At 37.3% G+C, this 21,648-nt stretch overlaps 2 protein-coding genes across 2 annotated transcripts; both read right to left on the minus strand.

The window, feature by feature from the left end:
* Window positions 1-1,193: 1,193 nt before the first annotated feature.
* On the minus strand, window positions 1,194-13,535 carry RRH (retinal pigment epithelium-derived rhodopsin homolog; the record flags this gene model as incomplete). The annotated part of the gene is made up of 7 exons (XM_079534431.1): window positions 13,389-13,535; window positions 7,859-8,049; window positions 6,101-6,200; window positions 5,248-5,401; window positions 4,680-4,848; window positions 2,185-2,363; window positions 1,194-1,299 (listed from the first exon to the last, which is right to left on the minus strand). Exons 1-7 carry the CDS (start codon window positions 13,492-13,494, stop codon window positions 1,194-1,196), a joined length of 1,005 nt encoding a protein of 334 aa, XP_079390557.1. The 5' UTR covers window positions 13,495-13,535.
* Window positions 13,536-17,698: 4,163 nt separating this feature from the next.
* GAR1 (GAR1 ribonucleoprotein) lies at window positions 17,699-21,587 on the minus strand (the record flags this gene model as incomplete). Its single annotated transcript, XM_079534112.1, has 6 exons — window positions 17,699-17,712; window positions 18,848-18,958; window positions 19,743-19,878; window positions 20,271-20,330; window positions 21,166-21,320; window positions 21,401-21,587. The coding sequence occupies 6 exons, from the start codon at window positions 21,585-21,587 to the stop codon at window positions 17,699-17,701; spliced, it is 663 nt and encodes a 220-aa protein (XP_079390238.1).
* Between the last annotated feature and the right edge of the window lie 61 nt (window positions 21,588-21,648).

Consider the following 21,648-nt stretch of genomic DNA (forward strand, 5'->3'; position numbering starts at 1 on the left):
AATTGTGCTCAAAATACTGTTAAATTAAATTTCACATGGTCAGACTTGAAATATACTTTCTAAAGTGTTTCTTTCCCACAATTCTGGGGGAACTTAAAAAAAAATTACATCACACATTCCACACAAATTAATAAAATTAACATTTAGCTTTCCCAGATGACTGCATCACTTAAAGTGGTACTCTGTCAGACCAACACTAGAGATCCTAGGAGAAAAAAGAACCCAAGCAACAGAGTAACTGTAGCTACACAGTCACAGTGGCTGAGACATGTCTGAAGGATCACTAAGACTTCGGATTGGAAATCAAAAAAAAGATATTTATTTTCAAAATCTGAGAATCATCAAGAACGTATACTACCATCCATCAATAGCTCTCTCTGCAGCCACCCCCTCCAACACAAATAAATCCATTGCTGACATTGTCAAAATTCTTCTTCAAAAATTACATAATGGATGTCCATGAGATTGACTTAGAAATAATGAGAAATCATCTTTACTGTTTTATGAGCCACCTGAGAGTCAACCATCAGGGAGCATTTTGTCCCACCGTCAGGATTTGCTGTGCAGGGGCAAGCGCTAGAAATGTACCACTACTAAAACAAAAGCTGTCCATCCCACAGATTGATTTGATTCTGTGAGCCAAAACTTCAAAAATACATGAAATATCATGAAAGTCTTTCAAAATCCTAAAAGCTGATAACAAGCTATATGGGGTTTAGCTAGATATTCTGATAACCTTACTATATTCATGGAAGCAAAACAAATGTCATTACAGACACATGATATTGAATACGCACATACAGGGAAAATCCAGATCTGGAAACTTTTAATTGAAATTGAGAGAAAGTCATTTGCAAGAGGGAATTAAAGGTGCTATATCTGTTACTGAACCTAAGCACTTCCTACTTCAGTCTCTTCCTGCCCTGATATCACCTTGTCCAACCCCACAAGTCACATGGAACACTTCAATGGCCTTTTTTGCTTGTGCCAGAAATATCAATCCAATAAGCCTCATTCTTGAAAACTGAAGTTGCAGTGCTTGTTTTTGTTATTTTTTTTCTCTTTAACCTAAAAAATACTTCAGCGATTAACAGGAAACAATTGACTGGAAGAGGCAGATTGTTATTCCAAAAAATAAACTAACTGTAACCAGATTTGTTTCCACAAAATCTATGCAGAAAAGTAAACCAGTTCTAGGACGTCAGTGCACTTTGAGAAACACTCATGGGCAAGGCATTGTTTATAGTTATTTCTTGTCTCGTCTGACATCGCACCATTGCCAGGATTGCTCTCCGAAACCTGCAAAGGACAAGAAAGTGGAAGCAGAAATATCACTAGCTGGAGAACCACATACAAACACAAACTGGGTATGCTCTTTTAAGTATTACAACTGCTTTCAACTTTAGTAAAAGTTGCTTAGTAAAAAAATTGCATGTATGGAATTCAAAAGGACCTGAATCTCTTACATTTCCATGTACAGGAATAACTCAATCAAGTGTTTCTCCCACAACAAGAGTCTCAGCAGCTTTTGGTAATTGAAGACTGGATGTGTAGCTACGACAAAAGCAAAGTTTGGAGAACAGGGTGAAAAGGTGACGGACTTTCATGGACTCAGCAGGATCAGGGCAGACAAGCCAGACAGAGATCACAGCCTCTTTGTAGCTTGGTAGTAAAGCAAGGAAGGATTCCTGTTTGCAAAATCCAATTCCCATTCAGAGGCAATGGGTTGGCTAGAGCATTTTATATGCTTCCTCAATATAGAAAAATAGGCTTAACTTACTTTAGTGGAAAGTGTAACTCCCTCCTAATCAATCACAATATGGAACATCTCAACCAAGCAAGGAATTCCAAAGTTACACTTCACTAAGATGATGTGTAAGACATCTTGGCCACAGTCACCAAAACTAGTCTGCTGCTGATGAACTCAAATTCCATAATAAGTCCCTCTGAGAAATGACAAAAGGCTTCTCAAAATGAACTTACACAATCTTCACTAATTTGCTTTCAAAAATCTGTATCAATTTAACACATTCTGATGTCGATCAAAGCAATTTCGTTTAGATTTTGCTGCCCAAAACATTATCTTTGGTAAACCCAGAACAGTTTACCCCCCAGTATCCTCACAATTCAGTTTCTCCTAATCTACAGATGATCATTACATAGACAGTACCGAAGAACACTTACTTTTTGTTTGCAATTACATAAATGCAGGGATTATAGAATGTGGAGGATTTTGCAAATAAAGGAGCTATGATGGCCATTGCAGGAGAAATTTTCTTTGGATCTCCAAAGGAAGACCATAAACACACAATGGAATAAGGAGACCATGCCACCAGGAACATTACAATCATCACAACAGACATCTGTAAAACAAGGGGAACACAAACATAACCTGAAGATTAACCTAACTCAAAGTACATACATCTGTGTAATAATAAGAGATATCCAGAACTAAATAATGACATGTAAATGAAAACATCTGATCATTCTCAATAACTTACAGCAAAATCTCATTTTCAGGATTTAATAATGCACCATACTGTATTTTGGCATACTGTTATTTTGTTACCATTTTCCTTTATGATTAGCACTAAGCATTATTTTAAATTCAATCATCAAAAATTTAAATGGCCATAGAAGATTTCACAAATGAATTATGGCCACTACCTCAACTCTTAAAAAAAAAAAAAATGCACTACATATCAGCAAGTCTTCTCCAAAACGCGCATTAGAGTATCTGTATTACTGTCTTTATTACCACACATATCTCCAACATCCACCAAACATGGCTATAGGAAAATAAAATGCAATATTTAAAAATGATCAGGTACTCAATATCATTTTATATCATAGAAAGTTACCAGCTTTTGTATAAATCACATTATTTTAAGCATTTCCTAGCTACTTCCGTTCTATGTCCAGGTGTAAACAACTTGGAATCTACTTTCTAGCCTTGCTAGAGAAAATATTACAAACTGGGTAAAATGCTCTGTGAGAGCAACAGGCTTCCTTTCAAAAGAATCTTGAGATACACATCAAGAAAGAGTTCAGAATACTTTTTTTTTTTTTTTTTTTTTTGCTATTCTGAAGAGAGTGGAAGGAATCCAGTGAAAACAGGTCACCTTGGGATGCTATTACAGACAATAACATGAACAGAAAGAACAAGGAAATTCAGCATCTTGCAGATTAAATTCTTCTAGAAATTGATATTTCTCATTCACACCCAGGAGAAAACATTAAGCCACCAAACAGCAACAACTTGAGAGTAGTGGGAGGGCAGGAGCGGAATCAACTAGGACTGACTTTTCTGGCTTTTGTCTGGGATGTGAATCAGTAATAGAAATCAGAATGGAAGCTTCAAATTAATCAGGAAAAGCAAAACAAATCACCCCAAAACTAAATGAAACTGCAGGGCTCTTTGAATGCTCTTTCTGTAGTGTAAGGTTCTCTAGTGTTGTTCACCTATGCCCATATTCTGTCCTTCTGTTTTTCATTTTGGCTCTCACTGGAAATTATCAACAAATCTGTGAGGGCTGTTTCAGAGCACAACCAAGCAAGCTGCACCCTGTCCACAGAAGGTTTCTATTCAATACTAACACGATGTCTGTAAGAGAATAATTTCATAACAGTGATTCTTACATAAAAGAATACTTCTGTTTAGAAGTCGTCAATGCACAGAAAGCTTAAAAGATGCCAAACTGTGGAAAAATTAAAAAAAAAATAATCAAGTAACCCATTTTAAAGGATTATGCTTAACCACAAGGCCTCATTTTTTATTTTTATTTTTTAAATACAATTCATAGTCAATTGTGAAATATGAAAAACATACAAACCTGAGTCTAAATCTATAACTGAATCTTCAGTTTAAAGCATTCTGGATTATTCAGAAACATAAAATGTTCATAATTAAGGGTTGGGGTTTTCAGCAATGAGAACATTCTCCAAGGAATGTTAAGCTTGCGTTGATAACTAATTCAAATACGCATTCTTTTCAGTCTACTCCTAATTTCTGTATGTTTTCTTCTTGTGCCCAACCATAAACCATATCTTCATCCAAAATCAAAGGAGCCAGTGCACTTTAAGCTTCCTCAAGGACTCTTGTATGTTAAAAGAATGTAAACTTTTCAAGCAGGATGTATCATTCTATGCCATAATTCACATTTCCTACTGTTTACCTAAGAAAGAGATAAGCTGAATAGACTAAAAAAAAAAAAAAAGAAAAAAAAAAGAAAAAAAAAATACAAGGGATCAGAAGAAGCACATAGTTTGGGAGCTTGAAAATGCACTTTCATTTACAGTCCATGAGAGCAAAACAGAGCTAATGACTAATCCATTTCTGACCAGTTGCACTAGTGAACCTGGCAGAGCACCTAAAGACTCTGCTGACACAAAAAGTGTCTTAGACAATCCTCCTAGGCCACTGATGAGGTATGTTTCTATACAATGACATGGTTCCCAGGCTTCAAAACAGCTGTTTGTCTGGAAAGAATAAAGAATCTAGTGATGTTAGTCAAGTCTAGAGATTTCACTAAGGCTAGATTTCAGTTAATATTTATTAAGAAAGAAGGAAAAAGGCAATGCAGGAAATAGAAAAGCTTAAGTGGCTGTATTGCTCCTCCATTCTCAAAACTAACCCAAAAGAACATGCTTAAGATGAAACATACCCTCATTTACCATACCTTTGTTACATCTACTTGGTCAGACCAATCCATGCTGATGCTCTCCAGGCAGTTACTGCTGGTGTATTGTTTCATTGTCCGGGAAACATTGTAATAACAGTAAAACATGACTGTTAAGGGTACAACAAAATTAACAGCAATTACACTCATTGTGTAGGAAACAAAGGACCTGATAAGACAGAAAACAAAACACAGTAACTTAGAAATATCCATCCATGAAGAGTTACTGATGAATTTGACTATGAAATTTGAAATAAAATTCTAGAGAATTAGAAAAAAATCTTCAGTCTTTAGTTTTTATTAACATGTGCAGGGTTGTTTTTTTTTTTTTTTTTTTTTTTTTTCTCTAAAGAACAGTTTTCAAGCATTGCACATTTTCTACATTTTATCTAGACTTGCCCTAGTATATATATATATATATATATATATATATATATATATTTAAATAAATTATCTTTGTACGTTAGGCTTCATACTTCAAGAATTTATTGTCATTCTGTGGTAAATTAAATAATCTAAACCTTCAATAAGAGAACAAATTAAAAGAAAAGGTGAGGTGAAATCTTACATATCATTTTTCCTCCAATTGACTGTGCAAGTTGCTCCAGTTGGATCTGGAGCATAGCCAGCCCAGCCTACGGTAGGCATGGACGCCCAAAAGACTGCATTGATCCATGCAGCCAGGATTAGAGCAGCATAGTTACGTGTAGTCATTCTTCTTCCTGTGACAAAACACGTATATTCACAAATTGTTGCCTTTTTTTCTTGTTTCCAGTATTGAATTTTAACCACAAGTAGGTGAGAGCAAACCTACGTGGCATTAATAACGATCCTTTCAGAGAACTACACTCCCAAACACTGCAGCATACATGCTTCCTATCACTGAAATACATCTAAGCTTTCCAGACTTAAATTAATTCCATCATCCACTTCAACTCACAGCATACAGACAAGATCTGACCCTGATGCAATGCCAAAAGGCCTACTATGCACATAGAAAGAAAGAAAGAACAAAGAGGAATTGACTGTTCCAGTACAGCTGTAATAAAGAAGAGTGAAAAATATTCAATACAGTGCTGACTCAATGCTGGAAGCAAATGCAGACTTGACAGAGGTCAAAACCTCTCACAGCTGAGGCATTCTGTACACTTCAATATATGGATGTGACCTTCTAATGACTGGAAACTGCCAGGAAAATACAACTTACAAAGCAAGTAGCAGCTTACCTCTAAAATTCTCATGTTCACAAGCAGTACCATCCATGCAAACTGTATTGCTCGTCATGTACTGCAGTACCACATTCTATGCTTTAATTACACCTAGCTCTTTAATTAAGGGGTCATTCACAAGAAAACAATACAATTGGACACTTAGTTCATAGAAGCCTAGCAGTGAAGGATGTTCGACAAAACAGACAGTACCTATGTCAGGCCTGCAGATCGTCAGGTAACGGTCAACTGCAACAACAGTGAGCAAACCAATACTCGCCATCCCAAAAAATATATTTAAGGCAGCATAGATCTGAAATTATAAAAAGCAGATAACATGGCCTGAGAAATCTTTCAAATGCATGAGGAAAAATGTGCATTATTAATCTAAGGCAATATGGTACCTTATAATCAGTGTTTTCTTGTATAAGCAAGGTGCTGCATGAACTGATTCAGGCAGGCAATTTGTCAATGGTTCATTTAAAATAAACATTTAAAAAGCAACCTGCCAATTCGTACACCAGAATCCCTAAGAAAGACAGTCTAACACTACATATGCCAATAAGTAAAATTAAGATTCCGAGGCAAAGACTGGGAGGGGTTTTTCAATTCATACTTTCAAAATACATTAAAGAGTCCCAAAGAACATTTGATTCATCATTAAAAGATTAGAACCATGTAAGGCTTTAGCAAATCTGAGGTTCTGAATCATCACTCTTCCTTCTGCTACGTATTTTTTCACTGATATGGTACACCGATTTTCTCCATTGGTCCCCATTTTTACTTGGTGTTGGATCTGACAAGGCATGGTGATAGTACTTCTACACATGATGCAGTGCCAGCACACTCTAAAAGCACCTGTGCCATCATCCCATAGGCAGCCTGACTGGGAAGGATGACTAGAAGGGTTGTGTTATCATTGGCACCCCCAAAATTCAGAGCCCCATACCAGACCACATGCCACCCACAGCTACAACAGAGGCACATGACATTCATCTGTCTCAGTCAACAGGATTTGTTTGGTTTGTGTTGACATGAGTTGCATTTGAAATTATCTCAGGAACTCCCAAACTACTGGTAATGAGATTTCATATCAAATTCAACCTACAATAAGTCAATCTATATGCAAAGATATCAAAAATGAAGCATTCAGCCAAAGAATGACAAGAACATTGAGTTTGAAATAATTGTGCACTCAGGCAAGTGATGCCAGATTATAAATACCCATGATATATAAGCCCAAAATATATATTGGGGTTAACATTCTTCTTGAGCCACATTTCTGGCACACAATTTCACATTACTGTTCATTTTCCTGAGTGCTAAGCCTAGTGGTTTGTCTAAGAGTTAAAAAAAAAAATAATAATCACAGAACATCACAGTGAGTAAAGGGCACCTCGTCTGCTACAGAAGTATAATTTGTTAAGTCATTCTTAAATTTTAAAGACAGGCAGCTATTTAAACTAACCCAAAATTTTTAATAGTGCCCTTTAATAGTCTCACAGGCCTTCTCTTTGGATATCCTTTGTTCTATCCTAAGGAAGATGTATTCATTAGGCAAAATTCATTAAATGTTTGTCAAGCTCATCATGAAAACAGCAGTCATATCCAAAGTCTGTTTACTACTAAACGACTCATCAGACAAGCATGTGCTACTGCTATAACTTCCTTCATTTGGAGATTTCCTTTCCTAAGACTTTGCTTCTTAAAGCTAATATAAAATTTTCGGTTGATAAACATAAGGTCACATTTGAATGAATTCTAACTTACGATTTAAAGTTTGGAAAAGGATTCAAAACAGAATCTACATGCAGAAATTAAGGCCTTTACAGAACATAAGCTCAAAGTCTGGAGTCAAATTTTGCATTTCCATCTTTTCTCTTAGGAGAGCCAGTATCAATTAGAATTACTACTTACTGCTTATCTTGCACTTAGGTGCTCAAAATTTTCTCCCTGCCTAAATTGCAATACCTGGCATCCAGTATATCCAAACTTCCAGCTTCCGTGCAGGTCTGAAGCAGCAGACATGGGGTAGCCAATGCCACTAACACCAATGTCAGTGAAAGCCAGGTTGATAATAATTGCATTGGTTGCTGTCCGAAGCTCTTTGTACTTCACAAAGATGCCTAACACAACAATGTTACTGAAAATGCTTATCACTCCTGTGGAAACAGAAAATAAAAACTACAAAAAGTTGTAGATGAGATAGTAATACCTATGCAAAAGAATACACAGTCTATTTTAATATTTAAGCCCTAAACAAGAATTATATTTCAATCAAGCATGATTTTGCAAATAGAAAACACCTGAAAAAGAAAAAACCTTTTGTAATTAGATTCACCTTACTTGGATTCAGTAAAGGCCAAAAGTGGGGTGTTTCATCAAACCTAGGACTTCCTGTACAGTGGCGATAGGCAGAGCAGACATCCAAAAGCATAGAGAATTGCAATTTAGATACTTCAGCCACAGAGTACAAGGCTGTTTTCCATGGCCAAAAAGAATGCAGGCTGATGACTAGCAAAAAAGCAGCACTTTTACACTGATTCACTTAATGTAGTAGAAAGTCTCTACCACAACCCGAGTTCTTCATTTCTGAAAGGAATTATTTCCGCTGTATATTTAAGTACTATTCCCAGGCAAAAGGATATAAAACATGAGCAACTAGGCATTGTCTTTGCTACCTCCGTGCCAGCCAGTTACAAATCTCTACTCACAAGGCCTGAATTCTCTACAAGCATCATTTCTGGCTCACATTAGTGGCATGCTGGCCTCACAAAAGCTGTTTTCTTTATCTGACAAGCTCCAGTCAGTATCATAATCAAAGAAGTCCAGCTGTGTACTGATTTTGCTCCTACCTCTCAAATCAGAGTAATTGTGGTTCTTTTGGGGAGGGAATGTCTCCTACCCTGTTTCTTTCCTCTGGCACAAGATTTTTGTCTGCTTTCTTTGCAGAAATAGGACTCCAGGGCTCAATCTCCCTGTGTCCCAGAAGCTTAAACACAGACATCCCCAAATCCCCAACATGGCAAGTGTTTTTACATTCAATTCTTCAGAAATATACAACAGAGGTGGCACCAAAGGTGTTCAGACTTTGCCCAAAGACAATGAGGCAACATCAGAAATGGTGAGTTGTAATAGAGAAAAAAATAGACTTATGACTAAAGCTAGCATGCACACTCACTCCCCTATCTTCACATCCAATGACTTCAGAGTTTTCTTGGAGCTTCACAGTGCTCTCCAAGTGGTGCAGGACACTGCTCCTTAAGACCCTCTGCATCAGCAAGCTTTGTCCAACCCTGGTACGTATATTAAAACCTCTACGTCCTCATTTTTCTTGCTCTTCCTTCCTCTGAGCCAAACCCTACTGCATGGCACTTACAATGAATTTACATAGCAATCCCACAAAATAGGTTCTTTTTATTCTTCTGGTTTTATTCTCTTCAGACTCAGAAATACTCAGAGCAAACTACCATCATCTAGACTTCTACTACCCCGCTATTAGTTACAGTCATAAGAGCTAATAAAGTTAAAATACCAGTGTATAGTCAATGAATATAAAGACGTTATAATTATGAAATAAGCAAGAGAGTTTGGCAAAACAGATTATAATAACAAAAAGAAAACAGATAGAAAGTTTACTCACATCCTAGGTTCACTGCAAAACTCCAGAGGAGGGATCTCCAGAAGAGATCCATTCCCACTGGTGGTCAGCTCTTAAACGGGTCTAGGAGAGGTGGAGCCAAACGCCACCCCTTCCAGCAGCACAGGTGAATTGCCTTCACCTGTGCTCCCATGGCTGACTCATTGCTCACCTCAGGTGATCAATCAGGCCATGATTCAGCAGTTCCCATACAACCAGTTTGCACCTCACCTGACAAAGCATCACAGCCCTTTATCAGCAAAATGGAGAATTGCAACATTCAAGAAAACACAGCCATTATAAATTTAAAAATATAATAAATAAAAAGTATTAACCAACCCTGTAAGTAGTAACAGGAATTAGTAAGCTGCTTATGAATTCCCTTGTCTCATACAGTTGTTACAATACCACTGACCCAACTGCTAAACTTACAGACATCTGTACAATTTGAGTACCTTAGATTACAAGCACAGTGGAATGTTACGTTGGTAAAAGCTGAACAGTGCAATATCCATGGAAATGCCCTTCAGAATTTTTTATTTTTTTTTTCCTGTTAAAACACTTCACCTATGAACCAGAACACTGTGATTTGCATCATTACAGTACTGTATGGATAATTCTATAAAGAACTTTAGTGAATAGGTGTTGTGGTGAAAACAGAGCAAGAAAGTCTGAAATAATACATCAGGCTCTATACAGGATATTAACTTCACATCCTTAATACCATGGTCACAAGGCCCAGCAGATACAAACAAGTACAGATAATAGGGCTCAATGGAAACCAAGCAACAAGCAATCCAGCAGAGTGAAATCCATCTTTTGCCCTCAGGAGTGAAATAAGGTCTGCAGAAAAGACTTCATTCTTAGTTATTTCTCTTTTCTATTCTCTTTTCAAAAGACCAAGCATGTCTTTCCTCAGGTAGGCATAGTACATAAGAATAACACTAAATATGATGTTGGAAGTTACAACCACTCATCTATGACATTTCACACACTTTAGGAACAATGCTGTGATGCCTTGAGCCCCTAAAATAAACAAAAGCGGGAAGCTGGTGATCAGATATGAAGTGAGCAAAAAGCAGCAGCTTCCATGCCAGCCTACTCAGCCCCATTGGTAGGTAGTACACTGGAGAGGAAGATTGTCAGTCACAGGTTTCTAAAACCGTATAGGCTTCTTATGAGACATGCTTTAAAAGATTTCAGGTTGGACATAAGGAAAAATTTATCCTCTGAGACAGTGGTCAGGCAGTGGCACAGGCTGCCCAGGGAGGTGATGGAGTCATAGTCCCTGGAGGTGTTCAAGAAACATTTAGATGTTGTGTTGAGGGATGTGGCTTAGCAGGTGTAGTATTGGTTGGACTGGATGATCTTGGAGATCTTTTCCAACCTTGGCGATTCTATGATTTTACAGTTACCTAGAATGAAGTAAGAAATACAACAGAACTGTAAACTCCTACCTTCAGGGCAAAGGAAGGATCCTGCTAGACACATATTTAGTGCCCAAACTTAACAATAATAAAGAAAAAAAAAAAAAAAAAAAAGAAGAAAGAAAGCACTGAAAGTGCCAAGCCTATACTGATCAAAGATTTCAGAAGTACGAGAACAAATTAATAATAGAGACCAAAAAACGTTCTGGAGAGTAACATGCAAGAAAAAAGATGGATTAATTGTGAACAAAGAAGGAAAAAAATATATAGACTCAATAAACAGGTATTCTCAGAAAGAGAGAATTTATAAGTCAAACAGAAAAGCGAAGTTTCTCCAGGAACCAGTTAACCAGACCTCATTTCTTAGAGGGTAGATAATATAGACTGGGCCAAAGACTTCAGTAACCTCATATCATCAGCTAGGACAAACTCATCTGATTCAGAAAAAGCACATGGATGCTGCCAGTTGGTGTGTGAAATAGCTTAGACTTCGACAACTATTCCCACATTTTTCACTACACCTTGTGGTTTTGACAATATGAGGATAAAAGGCTCTTATATGACATGATCAAGAACAAAAACATTTATTATTTTTCCTTTTCCCAGAGAAATAGCAAAAACTAAGGGTTGATGGAATGCAAACAAGCCCTAACAGAGAAAATCAGGACACACGAGTAGTGGCATCAAAAACAGTGAAGGAGAAGGTTAGGTCCATGCAGTACATGGAATTTACTTTTCCAGTCAGCAATTTAAAATTACCCCAGAGCACTTCACCACTACAAGGTGAAGGACAACCATAAAGCTTCTTCCTGCAGTCTGAGTTGGGGCCACTGTCATCACTGAAATTAATGTTGAGCCGCTGTAGACTGCAATAGTTAATAATGGCTTCCTTCCTCAGAAAACAAAGCAATTATTTATGAAAGAAGAAAGCATTCAATCCTTCTAAAAAGGAACAGAATGTTGAACACTGTATCTGACCTTCATTGCATTTCCTAGATATCTGCTTATTAACATACACTAAATCTTCTTGATGTTGCTATTTGGTGCAGTAAACAACCATAGTTTGAACCATGCTATAGACCTTACTGTCAAAAACTTTACTAAGAAAGCAAAGTCCAACATACAGCTGACAGATTTTTACTGGACTCTCCCATTCTGAGAAGAAGCTGAATTGATTCTGGATAATACACGATAGCTTTGATTCTTAACATCATTGCTCAAACTGTCTGAAAATACCAACCAGTTACATACAGCGTAAACCATCAATTAGAATATAACAAACCATTGCACATATCAGCAGCACCTAGTAGATGAAGTTACTTGCAAATGACGTGGTGGTACTGCGGAGTTGATTTGGTCTTCCAGTACTTCACCATCATCCAGCCCTACAGCTGCTCAACAGGCCCACATATCTATGTGTATTCTAACAATTTCAATAAAAATCTGAAATTAACTATTGCCTTTGCACTCATGTTGATGCAAAATGTCCTCTATATCAGTGATATGATATTCCCCACTTCAGACATACATGCTAAATAAAATGACTATTTCATATCTTTAAACATTTTGAAGTATTCGAAAAGCTAATTATAACATAGAAAATGTATGGTATAATCTAGGAATAACGTATTTATAAATTCATCTTCTTATTTTCCACACCAAAAATATAGAAGACTTGTTTCTAAACACAGCAGGTTTCAGTATTTGGACAAGATGTTATTCCATTGCTACAGCAGTCAATGCTACAGAAAAACATTTCTGCAACACTTACAGTTACAATAATGAGAAATTTTAAAAAGCAAACAAACAAAAAAAAACCCACAACAAAACCTATATCATTCAAGTTAAGCCAAAGGCCATTGCAGTCACAGAAAGCACATGTCAAGCCTTGCAGCATGCTTTTTCTAACACGGGTCATCAGTGAAAAATACATCTGCAAGTGGAGTCTGCTCTTCTCTGATAAATGACCAGCTCCTCCCTCCTCCTCGGTCACATTCCAACCCTTCCCCTTACATCCCCCTATCAGACACCCGCTCACATGCTCAGACTACACATATATTACTGTGAACATGTGGCCCAAAAGAAATCTCAAGATAGCTTCAAGCACATCACAGAAAAATGCAAGATGTGACAGCTATGCCCTATTTTTATCTCTTCTGCAAGCTGGCGGAAATTAATTCTTACTCTCTTCTATAATTACATATCAACAAAATGTATTTTTTAACACATAGCGCTGCCTTCAAATATAGAGCAGAGAGCAGATGTAGGTTTCTGCACACTTCAGTCTGATTGTTGACTTGTCGGTAAACTCTGGAGAAAAGCCATTGGTCACTTGTAAGTCAGAATGAAACACATTGCTGTTACTATACAAAATAAGCATTCAATCTACAGTTCTGTTATAAAAAGTTATGCAACAGTTGATCAATGCCCATACCTGCTGTTATTAAGTAAGCTGCTACTATGTTGTGCTCAGTCTGTGTAAAGGCAGAATGAGCTTCAGCATCACTTTCTGAGGAGTTGGCTGAATTATTCCAATACATTTTGGACACACAAGACTGTCGTCTATATCTTGCAGTAATTCATCTAGAGGACAAAACACTACCAAACCCCGTCAGAAAAATTCTTTCATTATCCAGCAGACTGAACAACTGAAAAAAAAAAAAAAAAAAAAAGGCAGGGGAGGGTTGCCTCACCATCAGTGCTGACAGCTTCCAAGCATGATCTAATTGGACAGGGCGCAAAGAAGTTTATATCCCCAATCTATGCAGGAGAAAAGCTTGTTAACTGAAACAAAGAGCAACACAGAACCAAGAACATTTCCAACAGGATGTTCAAACTTTATTCTTACTGCTAAAGAGATTAACAGTCATATGCCCCCAAACTTTTTTTACTTCAAATCTCTTGTGCAACGCCTAAGAAACCTCAGGAGAAAGTTGACTCTGGTTAGTTGGCCTTCAGCCTGGTTTGGAATTACTTCCTACCATCGCAGAGAACACAACCATAGCACGAACACAAATGTCAGTTTCATTAAAATACCTTGATTGTATCCATCCCTTCAAACCTTTAAATACTTCCTTTTCCTCTTCAAGATTCTTACTTTAATTGAAACACTCAAACCTATGGCAGACACAACAACCTAATCCAGTATTTCCTGAAGTGAAGCTTGACATTCGGAAAATTGTCACATCTCTAAAATCTCCTGGTCTGCAGAAAATAGGTGTTGAACATGCCATAAAGTCTGAACATTCTCCTTCTCTCAGACTTACTCAGGTAGGCTTGGGCAAGTTTTCTTAAACAGAAAATTATTGAGCATTTTTCAAAGGTGATATAGCTTCTGTTTCTTCGGTTATGAGGTAGCAGCATGCTAGAGGGAGATCACAAAGGCCCTTTACAAAATCCTGTGTAAATATGAGCTGCAACAAACCTTTGCCCAAAGAGTTTACATGCAGCATCAACACAATCAAAGGCCTTTACCACTGTTTCCCCTTCAAACAATTTGTACCCATACTATATATAAAAGCGATATAAAAATTCTTCTTGCAGCTCACAGGCAGCTCAGACCATGTGTGCGAGCAGCAGGAAGGATTTACTGCCCCAAACAGCACTGAGGAACAAAGCCATCCCATAGGAAGGTCATATACCTGAAGAGCTACTCTCTTCTCTAACCCATGAAACGCTCACAGAGCTTTCCCCATCCAATCTCAGCTTTTTAAAACAGACATCCTCTATTTTTCATCCATTTCAACCTATAGTTGAGTACATTTTGGTATAAAACTTATGCAGTCATGACAATTAGTCATCACTGTTACAGATTACATATCACAACACTACCAGCAAACATTTTACTAGCATAGAACTACACTCACCCTTAGCTTGCAGGGCACTTATATCAATGAGGCATTTTCCCTGTCAGAAGAGGATTAGGCAGGAACAGGGTGGGAGGGATTTGAAAGGGAAAATTATCTGTTCAGCGATGAATCTACTTTCCTAGTATTTAATCATTCCATCTTGAAAGATAAAAGCATAATGATAATTTGATATCTTTACTTACTTCCCCTGAAACCTTGGCAATATTTTCATAAGCATCTCCAATCATGCATCTTACATAGAAGTCAGAGCTTGCAATGCTTACTGCCTTGGTTAAGATTGCCACCCCACCAGCTCAGCTGCCCAGGGCCCCATTGCCAGTACCTCACTGCCCTCTGAGTAAAGAATTTCTTCCTAACACCTAAACTAAATCTTCCGTCTTATATTTAAAGTCATTCCCCCTTGTCCTTTCACTATCGGACCATGAAAAAAGTTGCTCCCCCTCTTGCTTTTAAGCTCCCTACAAGTTCAGGAAGGCTGCAATGAGGTCTCCCCAGAGCCTTTTCCTCTGCAATCTAAACACCCCCAGCTCCTACAACTTAAGTAGTCTAAGCACATCTCCAAAAAAAGTACTTCTTTTTTCTTCTCCCCTAGAAAACTGCAGTTTATAAACCAAAGTCAAAATATAAAGCAATTAATTCACTATTAAGATATAACAAATGCCCTTGAATTATGGAGTTTTTCCTTTTGACTTGGCTCTGATCAGTACAAAAACAGTGTAGCTTATATTTGAATCAATCCTTCAATTTGTAGGTGTCTATACAGATATGGGGCAAAGCAAGATTTATTACCTGGTTTAGCAAGTTGTAAATGTTATATTTATATGTAAAATATTAAAAAAAATATTTCAATCCACACATGGTAGAAGTAGAAATACTGCTTGCTTTTTTTTAAAAAAAATCCTCCCACATTCATTAAAATGCATCAACACTAGAGGGCTGTATAGGGCAGTACTTCCCTTTAATCTTAACTCCACAAACATTTAAATGGTTCAAAACCAAAGGCAGACAAATTAATAAATTATTAATTTCTCACACACCCAGTCTCTAGATTTAAACTGTTATTTAAAAATGTTTGATTCTGTAGAGAGACCTCCAGGTGACTAACAAGATGCCCTGATAAGGGGCCTCCAAATCATTGCCCTGTTTCACATACTAACCTTCATTTTCTCAAGATACCATTTATTGCCAAGACATGGCTTTGCCAAACTGAAAGTAACTGCACCAGTACAAAAGTGCAAGGCTTTTGCCTTTCAGTGGCTTCAGACTTGAGCATGACTCACGACTCCACCTGCTGTAAGATTCAAATTATTCACTTCTTGCTCTAGGCTGCAAGATAGCATTTTGTCAGTTGCCACGTCAGTGCAATTGAAAGGTACCATCAAGATAGCCAGCCTTTTGATACCCTTGGAGAAAGTGCATCTCTAAAGCATGCAGCAAGAACAGCAGCACAGAGCACAAATTTGGGTGTAAGAACGAGGATTGCATGATCCCAGTCTTCCAAAGCCAGAAGAATAAAGAAAGATCTAAGTCAGCTATCCACAACTAGGCACAGAAGCATTGGTGAAGAATGCAACTATTGCAGAGAACGCATTTACAAACGTGGTTTTGAAGCACTGGTGATACAGTTGCAATGTGGTATGACAGAGACAGTTTACAACGGCTACAATTCTACAATATCTCAAGTCAGAGCCCTACCTCCATAGACCTTGCAATACATAGTAACAAAAGACTAAATACTTTTAAAGGTCCGTATGTAATTGACCTAATTAAAGTTAAATGGATAGTAACACCAACAAAATAACTGCTATTCTATAATTCCTGATGATGTTGTGGTCGAATAGACTTGGTTTCTTCTCATAAAAGCAGATCTAATAGAAAATTGGATGTTTCTTCTAAACATTTTTTAACTGCTGTCCTATATAGAGCAGGTGTTCAGACTAGGCAACTGAGTTCTTGAAGCTTTCTTGCTAGCTTGCTCAAGCTTTGTTTCAGAAATAATTCAGAACTAAGAGTTGTGTTTGTTAGTGACTAGTAGTTCGTCCAATTTTAGCACTGACAAATTACCTGTTTCTTTTGGTAAGCACAAGCCTAATGGATCCAGCAATCATGGTCATTAAAAGTACAACAGCATGATCAGTTCTGAAATATATTTCCCACCCATGTCAAACATGATGCTCAGAATTTTCATGTCAATTAATCTACAGATCTGTTCTCAAAAATGCTTGGCATGAGATCTGCCAATAGACTCCCTGCTCCTGATGAAATGAGACAGATTCTTTCCTATTCTTACTCAATTTCCAAAGTTGAATATAAATGACAAGGTGATTCTCTGTGCTTTAAGAGACACTAGCTTTTCAACAGCTCTCATAATAAATCCGATTTAAGAGACTGGGAATGTATTCATGCAGAATTTCCCACTTATTTTTAAAGCAACACTAAACTGAAAGGACCACGTGCAGAGGAGCTCTATGATGGGTGTAATGCTGTGCTGTGATGAAAAGTACAACGATAACAGCTGGGTAGCAAAGTTGTTGGCTACAGCAAATGAGGACAAGACCAAATGCAGCAGCTGTGGACAAAGAAACTAAGGAAAAAAGCCACTTACCTTTAGAAGGCCTCAGGGAGGCAGGTACCTCCACCAAGATACCCACACCTCCACTGCCAATCCTTAAATGAGGTCGGGGAAGGGGTGGATCCTGGCTCCATCCCTTCTGGCCTTTCTGCATGCACCTCACCTCCCCTAGGTTGACCCTGCCTTCCCACCAGGTGCTCGATCACCGGTTCAGGCCATAATTCAGCATTTCCACAACAATGAGTTATTTCATTTTAGCAAGCTCAGAGCACAACAGAGGTGATCTGCCAGGACATCAAGACCTCAAGAGAAACTGGCTAAGAGGAAGAGGGGAGCAGTTAAAAACTCTTAGCAACTTTATTATCAGTGAAATTAGATACAATTAGGTGACCTATGAATAGAATTAACTCTGTATTACTCATCAGATAATATCTTCTAAGAGTGTATCGTAATGCCTTTGCTTTCATTAAGATTCAGAGAGTAAAATCTACAAAATATTATTTACTATCTTCCTTTCCTCATATTTGTTTTTACGCATTAAAAAAGTTCTAACCACAAAAAAAAAAATCTGAAGTTTAGTTTGTAAAAAATGGTCCATAACGGTTATTTAAATCACATCTCCTTTTTAGGGTGACCCAAAAGACTCCATATAAAACAACGAGAACAAGGGATCTTATCCAAGTCACACAGAGGTTACAAGTTCATACTGACAGATGTGCATGCAGTGAACCCAAGGGGGCTTTTCCTAAAAAAAAAAGTTTCAGTTGATTGTTTACTCCAGACTCCAACATGAAGTCAAGCACTGACTAAGTCATTTGCCAGAAACAAACAATTTAAGAATAACAATGAACTCTGTCTTAGTTTAAAAAGTTCAAGTATGTTCTGAGCAGTCTTTCATTCTTCGCCAAGGGCTACACACTTTGTTCATGTGTTGACAGTTGTTAACTGTCATTTCATAGCTTCCAGTTCTTTAGAAACAACATTTTCATGGTCTTTTATAACTTTTTTTCTTGCTCTTCACTTCTGCAGGTAACGTGGTAAGTCAGCAGAAAGATTCTCATTGCTCCATTTTTAATGTCCTCTCCCTATTTTAAGAGGGAAAAAGGTCACTTAATTCATTATCATAGATACTTAATTCAAATTATCTTAGATGCTGTTTCAGTAAATAAATTATAGATATAAAACTGCATGAATTGATAAAATAATTTATCATTGCTATCTGTTCTTATAGTCCCTTTTCATGTAGAAACTAGAACGGTCTTTACAAAGCATCAAAAACCAGAAAACACTGAACTTTGGTTTAAACAAGTTAGTGTGAAGCACATCAAAGTTTTTACATAAAACTATGAACACCCATATGAGAGGAAAAGAAAATACAGCATTCTGTTTAATACTTAAAAGTTTAGAAACAGAGCCATTCTTATTATGGAAAAAATACATCTGCACACTCACCTCTAAAACCTCCTCCACCACCTCTTCCTCCTCTGAATCCTCCTCCTCCTCTTCCTCCACCTCTAAATCCTCCTCCTCCTCTTCCTCCACCTCTTCCTCCTCCAAATCCTCCTGAATGTAGGAAACAAGTTACACTTTCTGGAGCATGTAAATTTTGTTATACATAACAACAGCTTTAATTGACAGTTAGGAAATCCAAACCAAATCAGAAAGAGCCAACTGCTTCATCCTAGTACCCTCTTTCTTCTGAGGACCATCTGCAGCATTTTAGGTGGTGCTGAATATCTAGTATCCAATGTCTAAAACACTAATGCATTAATAAATCTTCAAGATAATTTTTAGCTGTCATTAAAAATGTTAACCACAATTATTACATATGAAATCTTCAAAACAATAAAAGAAAAAACTTTACAAACTTATGCCTCCTTGCACACAAGGTGGCAGAGTGGTGAGAATTCTACTGTAACTGAGTACATCATAGACTGTGCTTAAAAAGTAAAGGATGAGATCTACTACATCAGTTACCCCTTCTCTCAAACATCGCATTTCAAGTATTTTGTCCAAACTACATTTTAGAACACAGTAAAAATACTGCTTTCATTGTTTTGAATGGGTATTATCCACTATCTTTTACCACAAAGTGGTTAATAGTTATGCTTCCTGTCTTGGTTACAGATCAGCGTACTCCCTTTTCTGCATTACAGAAACTAGCTCTTGCCTTGGAAAGGTATCACTGTCTCTTCCACTGAGTTATCAAACATAAACTGAATTATCAAACTATAAGGTGCCTATCTTCTTTACAATAGAAGTGTTTATTCAAGTATGTAATGGTAAGTTCACCAAAAACAAAGAAATGAAATAACTTTTTCTGCAATTTTCATTCTTGGGATCTTACCTCTACCACCACCCCTTCCTCCTCCACGTCCTCCACCACGTCCTCCTCTACCACCTCCTCGAGGAGCACCTTTTTCTCCAGGAGGCCTTGGTAAAAATCTCTGAAGGGGTAGCAGCTTCGCTGGATCAATGTAAAACTGCAGGAAGAAAGTTCTATTAGGCTTTGAGAAAACCCAGGTTAAATCCTTAACAAACAGTCACAATTTCGTCTTAACTCATTATGTCAAATTGCCTTTTGCAAAAAGCCAAGTAGTAAAAAAAAATCATATGCAAAATAAATCAGTGTTATGAAGTTATTAAAATACATATGATATACATATTTATTAAGTTTCATTCACTTTTTTTGTTATTTAGGAGAGGGAAGTGCATAGCAGATGTAAAAGTGAAAAGGATGAATGAACAAACATTTTCAAAGGACAGCTAGCTTTTAAAGTCAGTAAAATCTCTTAATAAAGCTTTTATTATCTATTTGATTACATATCTAACTGATGACACATAATAGAATAAATAGTTATTGAGATCAGCTAACCTTTTGCATTTTTTTGAATGAAGAGGCTTTCATGTTCTCAGACAGTTTCACTGAAAAATACTGTTAGCTTCTTTAAGGAACACACCAGGAATAAAAATGAGAAGTATCACATTTGATTATTACATGGAAGAATCTACACACTTCAGACATTTTCTAAATTCATATTCCACAAATGAAGCTAAACATCATCACTACAAATGAAAAACTACAACTTAATGATCAGGAATAACTGTTTCTAATTTTCCTCGTAGTTACAAAGACAACATTTCATGCAAACATTACTTTTTCCTTCCCACGTATTGAGGCATAAACATACCAGCAGAAAAGAATACATAAAAATGTAACCATAAAGAAACAAACTTGTTTGACAAGTGATTGTCTCTCAGACTTATCCAGAACAACGTGGATTCTACTGCAGCTTTGCTATGACTGTCCTGGCCTGTACAGCTGCCTAGCTGTGGAAAGAAACGGGCCAGCAGGGGCTGCTCAACCCAACCACAAGCTTTCTTTCAACTTACAGCAACACGGTGGATGCTCTCTGTAACTCCACAAACTACTATGGATCCTGTGGTTCTCAAGTGTGCAAGGATGGTTGTGCAAGGATGGTAAGCTGCTGGCTGACTGTTCAACAGTACTCAAGATTAAACAGGGAGCTAAGGAACCGCAAACTACACTTGAGCTCCCTTTATATTTCTTGGTTGTTATTGTAAGAAGAAAAAAAGTTTCTGAACTTTGAGTAATACTGGTGAAAAAAGTAAATCTGCAAATTAATAAATTCAGATCAGAAGGGTGTTCTAAACCTGTTTTAAGCATATGAAGTAGAATAAGGAAATTAAATATTTTCATATTTTAGAGCAAACCCATTGAGGAAGCCAACAGGATTTGTGAAGGATACAAAGTCTCGTAGCTGCCCAAAAATTTCATCCACTTTGCCAATCTGTTCCTTATTATCCAAGTACACTGGTGCATTGAAATAAGGAACTTTGTTTTCTTCTGTTTTACATTTACAAACAAGATCATCTTCACATGGATGCATGAACTCTCCCAGTACTGAAATAAAGAACAAACAAACTGAATATCTTAAACACTCACTGCAAGTTAAATGATTACAGCCTCTGCATATAACTTACAAACTACTCTCTCCGGAGGGCCCTGGTCATATCCACCTCTGTTGAAGCCTCCTCGTCCACCTCCCCGTCCAAAGCCACCTCGCCCACCACGATTAAAGCCACCTCTGTCACCACCACTTCCTCCACGATTAAAGCCGCCTCCTCCTCTTCCTCCTCCGCCACCACCTCCTCTTCCACGAAAAGACATTCTCTACTGCCTCCTACATTGTAGACAAAAAATCGGTTTAAGAAGTACGTATTTGTTGTTT

This window comes from Tetrao urogallus (assembly GCF_951394365.1).
Source record: "Tetrao urogallus genome assembly, chromosome: 4".
Lineage (NCBI taxonomy): Eukaryota > Metazoa > Chordata > Aves > Galliformes > Phasianidae > Tetrao > Tetrao urogallus.